Raw genomic sequence first — 17,500 nt, 5'->3', positions numbered from 1 at the left:
TTGTCATCTTGCGATGTCCTGCCAGGTCTGATGTTGTCCAGTGTCATATGTGATGAAGTGATTATAGTGGGCAGGGGAGTGTAAACGGCAAACTGCTTACCTGACGTGCCCACGCTCTGATGCCACCGTTTTGACTGACTTGACAATGTACCGTTTAACCTGGCCACCCCTCGCACTGATGTTCAGATGGGGTTATTATATATTTAGAGTCATTCTTATGCTGTATTCAAGATGAGTGTACAGCTCCAGGCCTTTTTATTAGAATACCATGAAAAAGTTTATTTATTTCCATAATTCCATGAATAATGTTAAACTGTCATGGATTGTAGATTCATGGCCCAGTTTTTTAACTATTCCAATCATTATTTTTTTTCTTTTTATATACGTTGGCCTTCCAGCTCAAAAAACCCATGAATTGAAGAATTCACATTATTAGAATATTGTTATAAAATCACATTTTTCTTCATCAAAATTTGGGTCACATTAAATCAGTTGAAATTTGGTACTTTCTACATAACATGCAATGGTCAATACTTGGTCAATGGCAAAAACAGTGCATGGGAGATATGGAAGCCCAGATATCCTTGATGCTTTGCTGTCAGCTGTTCTTGTTTGTTGACCTGGTGCCCCACACTTCCCTCTTCAATATACCCGAAGATTTCCATGCCACGTTTTGGTGTTAACTCACCAGTTTAATTCTAACTCAACAGAAATTAAACCCCATTCATTTTCAATGGGGTTTCATTTCTGGTTATTTAGAATTAAACTGGTGAGTTAGCGCCAAAACGTGGCATGGAAATCTACAGGGTATATTGAAGAGTGAAGTGTGGGGTACCAGGTCAACAAACAAGAACAGCTGACAGCAAAGCATCAAGGATATCTGGGCTTCCATAACTCCTATGCACTGTTTTTGCCATTGACTTCAATGTTAAACGCATCATGGCCATTATGAAGACAGAGAATGTCCTAACCAAGTATTGACCATTGCATGTTATGTAGAAAGTACCAAATTTCAACTGATTTAATGTGACCCGAATTTTGATGAAGAAAAACTTGATTTTATAACAATATTCTAATAATGCGAATTCCCCAATTCATGGTTTTTTTGAGCTGGAAGGCCAACGTATATAAAAAGAAAAAAAATAATGATTGGAATAGTTAAAAAACTGGGCTATGAATCTACAATCCATGGCAGTTTGACATTATTCATGGAATTATGGAAATAAATCAACTTTTTCATGGTATTCTAATAAAAAGGCCTGGAGCTGTATATGTGTGTGTGCACACCTTTTGTAAATACAGTGGCATACCTTCATAAATGTATGCCATTGTTAAGTGCATGTGTAGTTCATTGAAGTCATTTCTGCCCACCCCCATTCTGTTGTTGAGTGTGTCTAGTGGCACAGCAGGATAGCAGCATTGCCGTAAGCACTCCATCTACAATGCTGTGTGACGTACAGTTTAACCTGGCCACCTCTCATGCTGAGATGCAGTTATGTGGAGACATTCTTTTTACAGTATTTAGTGTGAGTGTGAATAGGTACGTACGTGTGTGCATTTCCAAATACAATGACATATCACTCATATTTTTGTCATTGTTCAGTGCATGTTAAGTTCAACAAAGCTATTTCTCTTATCTTCCCTCTGAGTGTGTGTCTATTGGCAAAGTACATGCAGTAGGGCATAACATTGTAGCAAAAGTATAAACAACATTTAAACAATAGTTAGCAAAAGTATGATGACCAATACAGTTTAAACACACCACCTCTTGCATTTGTGCTTAGATGGAGGCATTCTTTTTGTGCAGTTATTTTGTGTGTATGTGTACATGTGGGCATTTGCAAATACAATGGCATACAGTGCAATGGCAATACAGTATGATGAACATTACAAATATGTGACATTTATCTATGGGTCAGTGACCTTCAGCAGTAGCACATGTCAGGGTGGCGCAATGACAGCCAGTGCCACTATTGTATGGATTTTTTGTTTTGTTTGCTTGTTTTTAGTGTACTATCTAACAAGCATACTCATTGCAGCATATCAATCACCAATGACGAATTAATTTATGGGCATTAGATGCCATTGTGACACCTGGCGTCTGAGCCCAAAAAAACATCTCTGACCCCTATATTTCTTCCCCTCTCTCCCCAGAGTGCAGCCCTGGGTTCCTGCTGTTCCAGCAAGGCTGCGTGAGCGCCTGCCCCGCCGGCTTCACGGCCAGCCCAGAGCCCCTCAAGTACACGCAGGGCAACTGGGTCAACCCGCCCTCCGTCCAGACGTGCCAGCCCTGCGCCGCGGCCTGCCTGACCTGCCGCGGCCTCACCCCGCAGGACTGCCTCACCTGCCCGCCCCACAACCAGCTGGACCCGGCCACGGGCACCTGCTTGCACCTCAACCAGATCGAGCGCGAGTCCCCCGACACGCTGGCGCGCGGTGAGGCTGCCGCGGGGGCATCCGGGCCCCTGGAGCTGGGGGCCGGGGACTCTGACACAGCTGGTGGGGCTGCGGAGGCCGGGTCAGGGGGCGGCAGCAGGTGGTTCGGCGGCGCCCTGGACAAGTCGTCGCGCATGCCGGCCACGGTGGCCGTGCTGAGCTGTGCCTTCATCGTGGCGGCGTTTGTGGGCGTGTTTGCGGCACTGCAGCTGCGCGCCAACGCGGCGCCCAAGCGGCTGCTGCTGGCTGAGACGGGCGCCGGGCTACGGCAGGGCCTGAAGGACCTGGGCCTGGGTCTAGGCCTGGGCACGGGCAACGTCATCTCCTACAAGGGCATCCCCAGCGTCTGGCGTGACGACGGATCCGACTCGGACGTGGACGAGTTTGACGCCCACAACGAGAGGACTGCCTTTATCAAAACACAAAGTGCTCTTTAATGACCTTTGAACCCTTCCACCCTCCCTCCTACCTGCCTCCCTTTCCGACATGCCTTGGGTTCTTCTTGCCCCCTCCCCACTCCTCACTGCGACCCTCCCCTTCCTCCTTCCTTCCTCCCCTCCTCTTTTCCCAACCCCAAGTCTCCAGTTTTTCTATCTTAAAACTTTGCAGTGCATATACTGTAGTGCACCTCCCCCTCTCCACCCAACTCTTATCACTCTTCATTTCTGTCAAGGAGTTATCAAATAATTTTGGCATATGTTTTGATTTTGGATTTTTTTGTGATTGTCACTCCTCCTTCTTCAGCGGTTGTGTGGCATTACTTTCACTATTTTCCTCACTTGATGATGGTTTTTTGGGGTTTTTTTTTGGCCTCCCGACGCTTTCTTTCTCTGAAGTGTCTGTCCTTCTTCTCTTTCTGGGATTTTTTTTCAGGGTCAATCACGGTTTCTTGAAGGTGTCTTTGCCCACACGTTTGTATCCTCGCTCATGGCTTGAATGTGACTTGAGATTACAAATCAAGAGCTCTCCCCGTCCGAGCTGGGAAAGTTAAAAATAGATGATTTTTCTCCTAATATTTTAATAAATCACTCTCATGGTTCTTTTTAGCATTTTTGACACCCCTTCTCCACAGCCGTTCCCTTTTCAGCCTTCCCTTTTATATCAAGGTTGCCACTTGCCAGATGAGATTGTAAGTTTTAGGGGTGGAAAAGCAGGCTCATCGACATTTGTGTGTGTATCCATGCATTCGTGCGTGTGAGTGTGCGTGTGCGTGCGTGCGTGTGTGTGTGCATGCTGGGGTGAGGTCAACTTGAGGTGATGAGTAGTGGCCCTCAGGGGTCCTTCCAGGGCCCTATCATGACTCATGGCTCCTAAGGGCCGCCCATCAGAGGAGCGAGGCTTAAAGAGGCCCATCCACTTCCTCTTTATCATCTACGTGTGTCTGAGTGAGTCTGTGTGGATGAGTAAGTGCTGAACAGACCGACAAAAGCTTTGCTCTGTTCTGTTCGACGGATGAGGTGTTTCAAGAGATTGCAGCAGCCTCCAGTCTTTCACACAGACACACGCGCACACACTTTCTCAACACACACACACACACAGACACACACACAGACACACAGAGACAGAGGCTTGAAAGAGACGGGCATCAAAGTCGATCTACACGCCTTTAAGACCCAAGACTTAATCATGGATTTTCCGTGATTTCAGTTGGGGTTAAATGAACTTTAGTGATCTTTTTTATTGGGCACACACACTCACACACCCCTCTTTCACTCTCACACACACATGCAGACTCACTCACACACACACACACACACACACACACACACACACACACACACACACACACACACACACACACACACACACACACACACACACACACACACACACACACATACACACACATACTCATGCAGACTCACTCATACACACACAAACAGACACTGCGTCAGCTTTTCTATTGAGAAGTAGTGAATTGTGTTCCTCGGTTGAAGTCTCAATATTGTAGTTGAGTAGGACAGCTCTCCACTCTGAACACTGCAAATGATTAGTAATCATCTACTATCCTCTCTCACAGAGGCGTTTATATCACAACACACAGAAAAGCAAAACTTTTTTCTTTCTCAGTCTTTTCCTCCCCCTTATTTAGTTTTTTTGCTTTAATCATCTCTCTGCAGCCAGTATCCATAGGGGCTTGACGTGCAGTTTCTCCTTTTTTGGTCTTCTTCATAAGTTACTTTTCTTCTTCCTTTTAACAAACTTCATCAAAAAACACTTCTGAAACTGCTGGAGTCTTTGAGGTCTGTCTTGTCTTGCACTGGAAGCTATTTCTGTCACCGCATTATGGCCACCACAGCCCCTTGTAGGGGAAGTACTGAAGCCAAAATATCACATTTGGGGACACCGCCTTACCATAACCATCCACTGCTTGACGGGCAATAGAGCCTTGCTTTTGGTGTGTGATGAGTACCAAGCCCAAAATTCTGTGCAGACCCCTATCTGGGCCATATAGTTCTCTTTCATCCATATTGTTAAGTTTATGCTGGATGCTAGATAATCATTTAAAACTTTTTAGCACAGTATAGGTTTCTTAGTAGAATTTTAGGTCCAATATCCATGTTACGTCCTTGTTTTTCGGACAATAGTCATACCGATACTTATAAGTTTAATTTATCTTGAGGATGGCCCCTTATTTTGTCACAACTTCTCTGTATTTCTACACTCTTGTTTCTGAGTTTAGTTCAGTTTGATAGCTCTATATTTCAGTAGACATACAATTCCTCAAGATGAAGTTGTCTGAGAACATTTTTAGTTCATCTAGCCACATACTTGACACATTCAGTTCTGAGACGCTTGTTCCTTAGTGTCTGTGCTAGTGATTGAAGGATTAGACATCATACAGAATACTTGATTGCATTTGCTTATCTCAAGCTGTGAGTTCCCCCTGCCATACGATCTGAGTACCTTCTCATCTTATCATAAAAAAGGCTCAAAATCGTCTTTCATGTGGCCGTCATATCATTTCTCAATCTGAACACGAGCTGTGTGCGTCATGTTGCATTTAGACGATCAAGGCAGGTGGATGACTTAGAGAGAGGACGTGTCTTGAGTTTGTGCCTATAAACCACTGTGCGAAAAGATTTTTTTTTTCGCATGGAGGTGTCATGTTCTCCTTCCAATGTTCTCAGAGAACATAAACACACTGCATTACTATGAGGTAGGGCTGAGGATATACTGTGAGTATTTCTCGGCTCCCCAACTTAGACTTCTGTAGAAAAAAGGAAAAAAAAACAAGAAAAAAAAAACTTCAATCATCTGTTTTCTGTCAATGTTTTTTCTCTCCGTGAGGGACACAATCAACATTCAGCGTGGCATATCACAACAAGATCAACAAGAAGACTGGCATATCAAAAAATATTTTTCTTGGAATGACATCTGGGGCGCATTAACTTGTGTGCTGGAGCAGCTGTTGTGGTTGGATTTTGTTGTTCTAGAGAGGCCAGTGTGTTCATCTAGGTAGCAGCACGCGTCTTCACCTGAAAACCCTCTCCACAGTACCCCAGACATTTTCATTTTTTAAACTTTTTTTCTACTGTTACTTTGAATGATTTAAAGGAGGGGGTTAAAATGATCTATCGTCTGAGAGTGGGAAAGGTGACGGGATTGATTTTTTTTTTCCTTTTTACACTTGAGCTTTCCTTAGCGATGAAGATTGCCGTATTTTATGATTAAATGTAATTAATGTATGACTTGCAGTCAGTGGGTAAGTGTGTGAGAGAGAGGAGAGGGGGTGCTTGAGTCTAAAGTGGGGCCTTTTCTTATTGAAGCATTTTTAATGGACTATCAATTTATTCATCTTTTCTAGTGCCAAGCTTCCCTTTGTCCCTACCCGCCCTTTGTTGCCCCATCCTCCTTTCCTTCTTGCCCTCTCGCTCATTCCCTCACCTCACTTTCTCCTTTCTCCCTCTTCCCCCTTTCCCCTCTCTCTCTCTAGCTCATACCCTGGCTCTCTTTCTCGGGGAAGAGTTTTATGGGAATTGAATTTATTGCTGTAATATATTGTTTCTGTGTGGGTGTGTGCGGAGGCTGAGGCTGGGCCGTGTGCCCTGAGCTCTCTGCTCTTGGTGAAGTCATGGAGCTCTTAAGACCAGACCCCAGACCAGACCCGCCTCTGGCTCTCAGCTAGCTACAGCAGGTGGGGAGCAAGATGAGATGCTTCTCTCTCTCTCTCTCTCTCTCTCTCTCTCTCTCTCTCTCTCTCTCTCTCTCTCTCTCTCTCTCTCTCTCTCTCTCTCTCTCTCTCTCTCTCTCTCTCGCTCTCTCTCTCTCGCTCTCTCTCGCTCTCTCTCTCTGTCACTCTCTCACTCTTTCGCTCTCTCTGCCATCCATCTCACTGCTTTAGGGCCAGCCAGATGCTGAACTCCCATCACTGTTTTTTTTCCTGTTTTGTTTTCCTCAAGTTTAGAGAGCGGTTTTCAAGGTGGTGGGTGGTCACTGTAGTGAAGCAAGCCATTCCCATAGTGCGGAATTCCCAGCTCCAGGTGGTCTATTTCCCCCTAAAGTGGTCTATTTTTTGTACTCTCAAAGGAAAAGAGAAATACCATCTGACGGCGTCCTTCTGTACAGTCTGCTGATAGTTGACTACTCCCTCTGTTTCTTTTGTTGCAGTACCGTGTGTAAGTGTGTGTGCATGTGAACAAGAGCGCATGAGAGCCTGCAGTTGTCCTGAGAGGGAGTGAGGGCATTACCAAAGACTCTGAAGGTGTGCACCTCTGTGTGCGTGTCCGTGTGTGCGTACAGTATGTGAGTAGCAGCTCAGTTGGAGAGAGGGTTGTAGATCCATTCAGTGCTGGTGAACAGCACCCTTGGCTTGGTGCCGCCCCATGTCGTCTCCGCACCACCTCCCTTCTGTTAAACAGCTACCAACTCCACAAAAGAAAAGAGGAAAGCATTAATATTTCTTTTTCTTTGGGGAGTGGAGGAGTGAATGTGTTCTTTTTTCTAAAAAAGTATAAGGACAGCCTCTGTATGTACATCACACACAAATGTACACTAAACACGAAAACACACAGATGACACAACATACACGGATCAAGGGCTGAATGTCTCTTTGTAATGCACTACAGAAAACATGCACACACACACACACACACACGCAGACACACACACACACACACACACACACACACACACACACACACACACACGCACACGCAGACACACACACACACACACTGATTCTCCTTGGACCTCACTCCTTGTTTCTCAGAGTGAGGTCATTAGCCTTTGGCTGTGCAGAGAGACGTCTTAGTAAGAGATAATCCCATGAGATACGTATGATGGATTGACTACCTGTGATGGGACAACTAATCTAAAAAAAATAAGGCCTATTTTTGTACTATATATATGGTGCAGTGTCATTTACATGTAATTTAAAATAATTTGCCTTTTTTTCTTTTTATTTAATTGATGTCAATATGCGGATTATAGATTCTACGAAAAATAAAGATCTATGCAAACTTTAGTATTCTGCTGTCAATTCTTTGCAGTGATTCTGTTGCAGTGATGAAAATCTGACTGAAGAAGCACAATGTGTTAATGTGACACACAACCATCCATAAATAATCATACTTAATCATCATTAATAATTTGCTGTGTCATCCATTGTTTATACAGTGCAATTCTCAATTGAGAATCCTCTGGGGCTAGTATTAATTACAATCCAAGAATATAGACATATGGCAGCAGTAACATCCTCAGTGAGATTCACAGTGCTAGGTTGAGAGCACTGGACTTTTGAAAAAGGTCCATTTAAAAGTGTTTTTGGACTGCTTCTTGAAGACCAGGATATGCCTTTTCTCTAGAAGGCCTCTTCAGTTCTAAGAACAGGTGATGGATTCCCCTCAGCTTACGATGGAAGTGGTTTATTACAAACCCTGGGTTTAACCGTTTTTCACACCTCAGGTTTTTTTTCCACCTTGGACCATAACATCACGCCACTCCTCTTACTATGCAATAGAGTAGACTTGAGCTGCTTGGTTTATGTCAACAGATGGGAATATTAGCCTACATTGTGAGAGAATGAGGATGAATCAACAATATGATATTGTCAGCAGCCTATGACTAGTAATAATAGGCATTTCTATTAGTTATATATATAGTTATAGTTATATAATTGCAAATTAAAAATGCAAATTGTCCTCTTTTGAAAGTCACTTTGGATATAAAGTGTCTGCCAAATGCAATGTAATATAATGTAAATGTAGGCTCCTAGCCCACATATCACTTCAAAATTGTTTTGCAGGCACTGTTTGATATGTTGGACCATGTATGCAAGACTAAAGCCTGAACATATGTGGTACTGCCGTTGTTTGTTATTTCTAGTCAAGGGAATTAGAATTATATAGGCACATAAATATGTTACATCATTATATAGATGCATAGCCTACTGTGAGACACACCGAAGTGGCCCATAGGTTATTATGGGGAAGGAAGACCACCGCTCCAGACGGCAGTGACGCGACGATTTTACGCACGCGCACGACCAGCTGACAACAACCGCCGATGCTTGGAACAAAAATTAAAATATCCCTGTCGTCCTTGGACACCTGTGCTACCCATTCTCGACGGTGTTTACATTGCACCACCTGTCGTCCCAACAAGTGATATTCACACGCCCCCTTCAAGCAAAGCAGTGTAGCTGCTGCTACTTCCTGGTTTCGAGTGGGGCAGCGTAGTGTCCACTCCCAGAGCTCGGCGTCCTGACTATCGATGCGCGTACTGCCCGGTTGTATGGTGTTGGTGTGTTGAAGTACTGTAGCTAATTTGTATCAGTGACGGTGTTTCTATAAATGGTAGGCCTATGTATGTCGAATAAAGGACTACACGCGTCTTGACAGCTGACTTGCAGATCCAAGATTGTCAAGGTGAGATAGCTGTTTGTCAGTCGAGTGTCGCTATGAACCTATTGTTTTCAAACAATATATACGAATAACCTCTCGAATTAATTTACAAGAATGCATAATATCCACAAAATAAATAGGACTAGTTGGAGGCTACAGTTTAGGCTAGTAGTTATTTGAAGTATGAAGCGGGATAAACGTAGACAAGATAGAAAGATGCACAGGTCAAGGCAGGGTGCACAGGTGAGCTGCTGAGTTCATCCAAGAACATCCCTAAACTCGGAATTTCACGAGATTGTAAAATAATGTAACAAATGTGCTGTTTCTTTAGACTGTATCTGGTTTCGCTTGTCTTCTGCACATGGTATATTTCATTCTGACTGCTCACATTTTGTCCACCCTGCCTGTTGACATCACTTGGTGTTTCATCCTCTGCTGGATAGGTATAATTGCCCTCCCAGTTAACCTACTTTACGTGTATGTCATAGTTAACTAGTATAAAGTCATAGATTATTGCAATACTATCTATTCATTGATGTTGTTGAAAGACTATTCTTGAGCAGAAAACATTTCACTGATAAACTTTCTAAAGCATTTCAATGGGCAAGAATGGGGGGGGGGTGTAGAAGGTGTGTGTGTGCAGTTGTACAATTGTACCCCAAGGTCAGTGGATTGAACAATTGGGGGGAAACACGACTGTACTGTTGCCTAATTGCACACATTGTGGTACCATACCATCAAATTGAATCCATTAGTTTCTCTATTTTGTAATTCTTTCATAGAATAATTTCGTCCTCAATGTATTGGCTGCCCTCTTCACTGAGCATTTATCATTGTATGGTAGTGGTTTGTTGCGCTGGGGTGTGAAGTGCCTGTTTCACACATCCTGACAGTGCATCAGTTCTGAAAAAGGGAAGTCAATGCCAGAATTTCACATCCTTTCATTTACTAGCGCAAATTAGGAAGTGAACATGATGCAGGCCCTTTCAGTTATTAAATTCTGTTTTGTGTTCTTTTGTTTTGTTTTAGTATGCATAGCAATGCCCGGAAGACCCTGAGAGTAAATATGCACAAATTGCATGAAATATTGGGTCTTTGATGGAATTATTTTATTCTGATAAGTGTAGCTTTCAAATGAGCTCTTAAAAGGAAATGCAGCATGCCTGAAATAACAGAAAGCATACAAATTGAGAAGACAACTTAACCCATTGAGACACAGCATTATACATTTGCTGTTACTAGAATGGCAATGACCAAGGCGTAGTGCATTACTAAAGGCCCTGTGCTATGTTATAGCAGTGTAATACTATGGTAGTTAACTTTTCAATGACAATTACAGTGTTCAACTGGTGGAACGGCATGCATTATGGGGCTGCTTTGGTGGGGGGGGCGGATGGGGGGGGGGTTGGACAGAGAATAGGAGAGGAGGAATAGATACTGGCGATTTTGATTATATGCTGCACAGTTTATAATGTCCCAGTTCTCATTCATGTCCTGTATATCCTCCTGAGTGTGCACTGCACGTGCAGAGAAGTTTGACCAGAGAGCCAGGCCTCCACAAGGTCACATGCCCCCAGGCAAGGCTGTAGACTAGTGCAAGATTCAATTCAATAGAATAGAATAGACCGTTGGCATACACATTTACAGCACAATGAAAATGAAATGCATGCATACAATGATATTGCAGCATTCAGCTCTGCAGTGCAACATGTATTAATGTATGGGATCTATACAGGGCCTCATATCCCCAAGGCTGCTCTAGAGGGTCGCCACAACGGCATGGGCTTCATAGAGGAGCTGTGGTGTCCCCAGGCAATAGAATAGAATAGAATAGAATAGAATAGAATAGAAAAGAATAGAATAGAATAGAAAAGAATGATCTGCCTTTATTGTCATCACATGCACACTTTTTACAATGGCTGCTATCAGTGATAACTCACTGATCATCTCTGCAGTAGGAAGAGCAGTATGGGCTTCGGAGAGGAGCTGTGGTGCCCCCAGGCCCACGCCTCGCTCATGCGGCTGCAGGACTCGGAGTTGCGGCTCATGGAGCTCATCAAGAAGTGGATGAACCAGCGGGCCAAGAGCGACCGCGACTTCTCCACGCAGCTGCACCAGATGGCGGCCATGGTGGAGAAGCTGGAGGGCACCCAGCCCGGGGGCAGCCTGGACTACATCAGCCAGCTCAACAAGGTCAGTGGAAGGCAGAGTGGTTACTTACAGTAGCATACACGGGAATACAACAGTAAGTTGAATAAGGTAAGTAGAAACCAGACTGAGCGCACACACACACACACACCCTGCCGTATCCTTCTCAACGCATCCCCTGGGGCTCCCTGACATCCCCTGGGGGTCTGTAGACCCCCCGTTGACAAACACTGAGGTAAATGGAAGCCAGAGTGGTTACACTGGAATAATTCAGTCAGTTGAATAACGTAGATGGAGGGCAGCGGTCACACTGGACTATATCAGCCAGACTGTACGGTAGGTGGAAGTTCACTGTTATATACTGATGTCATCAGCCAGCTCAACAATGGTAGGTGGAAGGTAGTAGTTACACTACACTGGAATACAGTCATTTGAATTAGATTGATGTTAGGCCTAAATGTTATACTGCAGAGCATCAATCAGGAATATCTCTATCTGTAACTGGACACCATGATCCAGCTCAACGGATGGTAGGTGGAAGTCAGTCAAGGGTTACATTTTTTTTTACAAAAGAGGGAAAGAGCAGAGACGCTCTGAGATTTGGGGAAAATATTTAAAAGCCTCTAATATAACATGGCAAATCTATGGTATTTTTTTTAAAGTATTTGGGGGATATACTGAACTACAGCAGCCAGCTCAATAAGGCACTGTGGATGGAGGGCAGTAGTTACACTTCAATACATCAGTCAGTTGAATAAGGGAAATGGAAAGTTAGGCCCACATTTTATACCAGAGAGAGAATCAATCAGGAATACATCTGTCAGGAGCTGGACTACTCTACATCAGCAGCGATTACACTGGAATAAATCAGTTAGCTCTGTAAGGTAGATGGAAGTTAATTGTTACCCTGGAGAGTAGTTGAATAAGGTGTATGCAGGTGAATGGTATGCTATACTGAACAACATCAGTCAGTTGAAGAGGGTAAGTGAACGGTATGTTATACTGAACAACATCAGTCAGTTGAGTAAGGTAGGTGGAAGGCAGCGGTTACACTGGCCTGATAAGGAAGCTGGCCTGGAGGAATAAACTTAACTTTACTGGAATACATCTGTCAACTGAGAAAGGCAGCTGGAAGTGGACTGTTATACCGGAGAGCATAAATAAGGTAGCTGAATGTTGCTGGCTGTTATAGTAGGCTACAGTAGACCACATCATCTGAATAAGGTTGATGGAAATCGACAGTTACAGTGACAGTTACATATACTGGGCAGTACTGGGTACCATATCTGGCTATACTATATTAGTCTGTCAGATCTATATTTAATTTTTTTACATTACACTTAGCTGACACTTTTATTCAAAGTGACTTACAGCTATTTAGATACAGGGTATTGGTTACAGTCCCTGGAGCAATGTGAGGTCAGGGGCCTTGCTCAAGGGCACTTCAGCGATGGATAGAGGTGTAGGGAAAGGTGCTGGTGGGATTCGAACCTGCAATCCTCTGATCTCAAGTCCACCTTCCTAACCACTAGGCCACCGTGACCATGATATGGAAGTTGTGTTGGTAGAATAAGACTACGGTGACAGCCAGGTTTAGAGAAAACACAGCACTCACTCAAATGGGATTTCCTGAGTTGTATTCATAGCAGTTAAACTGTTGGGGAGTCTGCTTTAATTTTGTTAAGTCTTTATTCACAGCTTCTCCATAGCCTACTACTGTAGTTGTCATCAGTGTAGCCCAGGTGATCATGCTACTGTATGGCTGCTACATGAAACTAAACAGAAGGCCTGATACTGTATTGTGGTCTGTGCACATTTTCTCAGCAATGTAAAACACACATTGAGTAATGTTGGCCATGTCTGTGCAGGTTTACGGTACACACATGCTCAAACAGTAACTGCATGCAACAGCAGTAAACACCAGGGTCAACATCACTAAAATAGTTATACAGTAGATCTCCAAAATAAGTCCCATGCAGTCTGTCTGTGCCTAACCACTTGCGTTTGACTAACCACTGACTACTGTATTAACTACTGTACAGGTATAAGTGTCAAGACAAAGGCAACTTGAGTTCTCCTCAGCTTGACAGTATGACTTCCGTATAGCTTGAATAGGTCACGATTTCAAGCTGAAAAATGAATCCATGATACTGTTGACTGAAGCATACACAAGCATGCCGTTTTTTGCAGCTCAGGTTTTGCTAACCTTCTGCTACACTTCCTTATAAACTGAGCTCGCTATTTGAAACACTATGAGAGGGAGGATTTTACACCTTCCGAATTATTTATCACCACCAGTAAAATAAAAAGCCCTCAACACTCTCACCTCTCTTTGATCTGAAGTGTAATGAAGCCCCAAGGGATAGCCAGGCCAATTTGGATCCTGCCGCCTCTAATAGCCCTGGAAAAACACTAGGCAAGATACTTGTGAACTCAGGAAGAGTCACTTTTGGAGAATTGATGAATGAAGAAGACACAGCCTTTTGCTATACGTGTGTTGGTACCAGAGTGCAGTGGCTGTTCTACCAATTTGGGGCCCTAGGCAAAGTAAATAGACATGGGGCCCTCTTGATTTGTTTTTGCTGGCATATACCATGGCGGGGCTTCCTCTTGGTGGCCCCTACAGTGGAGCGTATTGGTGGGGCACCAGGCAATTGCCTAGACTGCCTATTGGTGAAACCAGACTGGCAGACTGACTGCCAGACTGACAATGACTAAGTTGTAGTGTAATGCTGAAGTATCTGTATAATGTCATAGTAGTGTACTACTATGGTTGTAAATTCCACTCCCAGAATGGTGTGAATTATGAGTCTCCACATTCCTGTCTACAAACCTTACTTTAAGCTGACAAAAGGAGGTAGGTCAGAGGGCTTTGACATTCATGTTGTGGTGTCAACTGTGAAGGTACTGTTTGGGTAAAGCAGTTTTAAACCAAATGTGACAGGCTTAAAGCCCTGGCGAAGGCCTACACTGACGCCGAAACATGTTGGCTTATTTAATCTGTTCAATTATTAACTACTGGTAGCTCTGTTTAATGAAACGCTTTTTAACTAAGACACACAAGAGTGATTTGGATATCCTTTGCACTTAACCTTCTTGTTGGCCTCTGTATTCTACCCTGTTTTCTGACACATTATTAGCACTGTCTTTCTATTGGCAGTACAAGGCTACACTTTCCTGACTTTGAATACAATCCTAATTATATCCCCGAAACGCGGAGCGTCGGGGATGTAATGGTTTTGTGTGCACCGCCGCCGCCGCCGCGTCCGCCGCCGCCGCCGCGTAAGGTCTTTCGTGTTAACGCGATAACTTTTGAACGGATGTTTGGATTTGTCCCAGATTTGGTGTGTGAATGCTCTAGGGCAGGTTCATGAACTGATTCGAGTTTGGAGGTCAACAATTTCAAGATGGCCGAATTCAAGATGGCCGAATTTTTGTTTGGTCCATAACTTCTGACCGGATGTTTGGATTTGTCCCAGATTTGGTGTGTGAATGCTCTAGGGCAGGTTCATGAACTGATTCGAGTTTGGAGGTCAACAATTTCAAGATGGCCGAATTCAAGATGGCCGAATTTTTGTTTGGCCCATTACTTCTGACCGGGTGGATGGATTTGTCCCAGATTTGGTGTGTGAATGCTCTAGGGTGGGTTCATGAACTTATTAGAGTTTGGAGGTTAACACTTTCAAGATGGCCGAATTCAAGATGGCCGAATTTTTGTTTGGTCCATAACTTCTGACCGGGTGGATGGATTTGTCCCAGATTTGGTGTGTGAATGTTCTAGGGTAGGTTCATGAACTGATTCGAGTTTGGAGGTCAACAATTTCAAGATGGCCGAATTCAAGATGGCCGAATTTTTGTTTGGCCCATTACTTCTGACCGGGTGGATGGATTTGTCCCAGATTTGGTGTGTGAATGCTCTAGGGTGGGTTCATGAACTGATTACAGTTTGGAGGTTAACACTTTCAAGATGGCCGAATTCAAGATGGACGAATTTTTGTTTGGTCCATAACTTCTGACCGGGTGGATGGATTTGTCCCAGATTTGGTGTGTGAATGTTCTAGGGTAGGTTCATGAACTGATTCGAGTTTGGAGGTCAACAATTTCAAGATGGCCGAATTCAAGATGGCCGAATTTTTGTTTGGCCCATTACTTCTGACCGGGTGGATGGATTTGTCCCAGATTTGGTGTGTGAATGCTGCAGGGTAGGTTCATGAACTGATTCGAGTTTGGAGGTCAACAATTTCAAGATGGCCGAATTCAAGATGGCCGAATTTTTGTTTGGCCCATTACTTCTGACCGGGTGGATGGATTTGTCCCAGATTTGGTGTGTGAATGCTGCAGGGTAGGTTCATGAACTGATTCGAGTTTGGAGGTCAACACTTTCAAAATGGTGGAATTTTTATTTGGCCCATAACTTCTGACTGGGTGGATTGATTTGCCCGGTAACTCCTTAATTTAATGGTTCACCATTTCAGTGAATCTACCATATCAGGTAGGCCTACAGTGTAATAACCAGTGTAACAATATTTAATACCATGTAATACTAGTGTAATACCAGTGTAAAAATAGGCAATACCAGGTACAGTGTAATAACCAGTGTAACAATATGTAATACCATGTAATACTAGTGTAATACCTGTGTACAAATATGCAATACCATGTAATACCACTTACACACAAATAGCCTACATGATATAAGTACAAAATTGGTACATGGTGTCACACTGGTATGACGTGGTATTAAATATTGTTACACTGGTTATTACACTGTAACTAATGTGGTATATCCACTGTAATAGTGAACCATTAAAACAGTGTTACCATTTGCCCCATTTTTTCCTTCATTTTCACAATAGTCATTTGGTTTTAAGCCTCTGCACGTCATTGATCTATGTATAGATATTAAATATATTTATTTTATATTTTGTATTTATCATAAACGTTCATGAAAAGGTGGACGGGAGTGGTAGGAATGATTGGGTACTGGAAGCGTCGCGTTTCGGGGATATACCTTAAGCAGTCGAAGGCGACTGCACAGGCAGTCTAGTTTGAACTTTCTTGTTGACTGCTGTATTCCAGCATGCTTTCTGACACATTAGTAAGTTGCACCTTAATGAGCACCGTTCTACCAGTGGAACCCTGTAATGGTGTCTGCAAAAACTTTACTAACAGTAATACACCACTATGACAGTATACAGGTACTTTAGTAATACATTATGACTTGGTCATTGCCATACTGGTAACAGATCATTTATAACAAGGGGTGTGTCTTACTGGGTGAAACCCTATTTGTCTGTCTCCCTGTGATAGTCCTGGAGCGTGCTGGTGAGTCAGACGGAGAACCTGAGCCGCATCATGAAGAAGCGCTCGGAGGACCTGTCGTCTGGACCCCTCAGCAAGCTCACCCTGCTGATCCGGGACAAGCAGCAGATCCGCAAGTCCTACGGCGAGCAGTGGACACAGCTGACCCAGGACCTGTGCAAGGTCAGATCCAAAGGTCACATCAGACACACACATGATTAGTGTTCTAAATGATCACCAGCCAAACGGGCAAATGTTGGTAAATTTTACATTTGGCTGGTAGAAAAGACCAACTTTGACCCATAATTGTGTGTGTGTTTGGCTGGTAAGATTTACACCTACCAGCCATTTTGTCTGGTGTTAGTTTTGGGCCCTGATCCCATAGAGCTCATGATGGTGGTACTGAACTTGCAAAGAGCAGGGTTTTCCTCTGGTTGCAATTCCCAAACATGGCTTATTCCGTTGAAGAGGGATGACCAAGGCCACTCTCATGTAGAATTAAAAGTCCTTTTTTAACAGACACAAAAGCATCAACCCCACCGAAGCAACCACTTTTTTTCCTCTCTACACGTTCATGACTTATTCAGTTTGGCCTTCAAATCATCATGTGTGATGATGTGGTGGAGGTGATGAGTGAGATGATGAGATCCCTTGGCATCTTTTAAAATGCTGGTGTGAATGAATATATTTTTCAACTGTGTTTCCAGAGGAGAGACCAGGGGAGCCCAGGGGTGTGAACACCTAATTACAACCTAGTCACCAAAACAGTT

The 17,500-nt window shown here is 43.7% G+C and overlaps 2 protein-coding genes across 4 annotated transcripts in view; both read left to right on the top strand.

Annotated features, from left to right (window-relative positions):
* The window catches only part of furina (furin (paired basic amino acid cleaving enzyme) a), a 202,464-nt gene extending 194,561 nt beyond the window's left edge, over positions 1–7,903 (top strand). For all 3 annotated transcript variants that reach the window (XM_063189201.1, XM_063189203.1, XM_063189202.1), the window contains exon 16: positions 2,155–7,903. In XM_063189201.1, coding sequence (XP_063045271.1) covers positions 2,155–2,873 — 719 coding nt within the window. In that variant the 3' untranslated portion in view covers positions 2,874–7,903. The remainder of the gene's footprint in view (positions 1–2,154) is intronic.
* Positions 7,904–9,221: 1,318 nt separating this feature from the next.
* The window catches only part of fes (FES proto-oncogene, tyrosine kinase), a 51,414-nt gene continuing 43,135 nt past the window's right edge, over positions 9,222–17,500 (top strand). The window contains exons 1-3 of the mRNA XM_063189141.1: positions 9,222–9,305; positions 11,237–11,474; positions 16,740–16,913. Coding sequence (XP_063045211.1) covers positions 11,250–11,474; positions 16,740–16,913 — 399 coding nt within the window. The 5' untranslated portion in view covers positions 9,222–9,305; positions 11,237–11,249. The remainder of the gene's footprint in view (positions 9,306–11,236; positions 11,475–16,739; positions 16,914–17,500) is intronic.

Source organism: Engraulis encrasicolus, chromosome 22 (assembly GCF_034702125.1).
Source record: "Engraulis encrasicolus isolate BLACKSEA-1 chromosome 22, IST_EnEncr_1.0, whole genome shotgun sequence".
In the NCBI taxonomy this organism is placed as follows: Eukaryota; Metazoa; Chordata; class Actinopteri; order Clupeiformes; family Engraulidae; genus Engraulis; species Engraulis encrasicolus.
The sequence above is the reverse complement of the archived record's forward strand: the minus strand, read 5'-3'. Positions and strand labels throughout refer to the sequence as shown.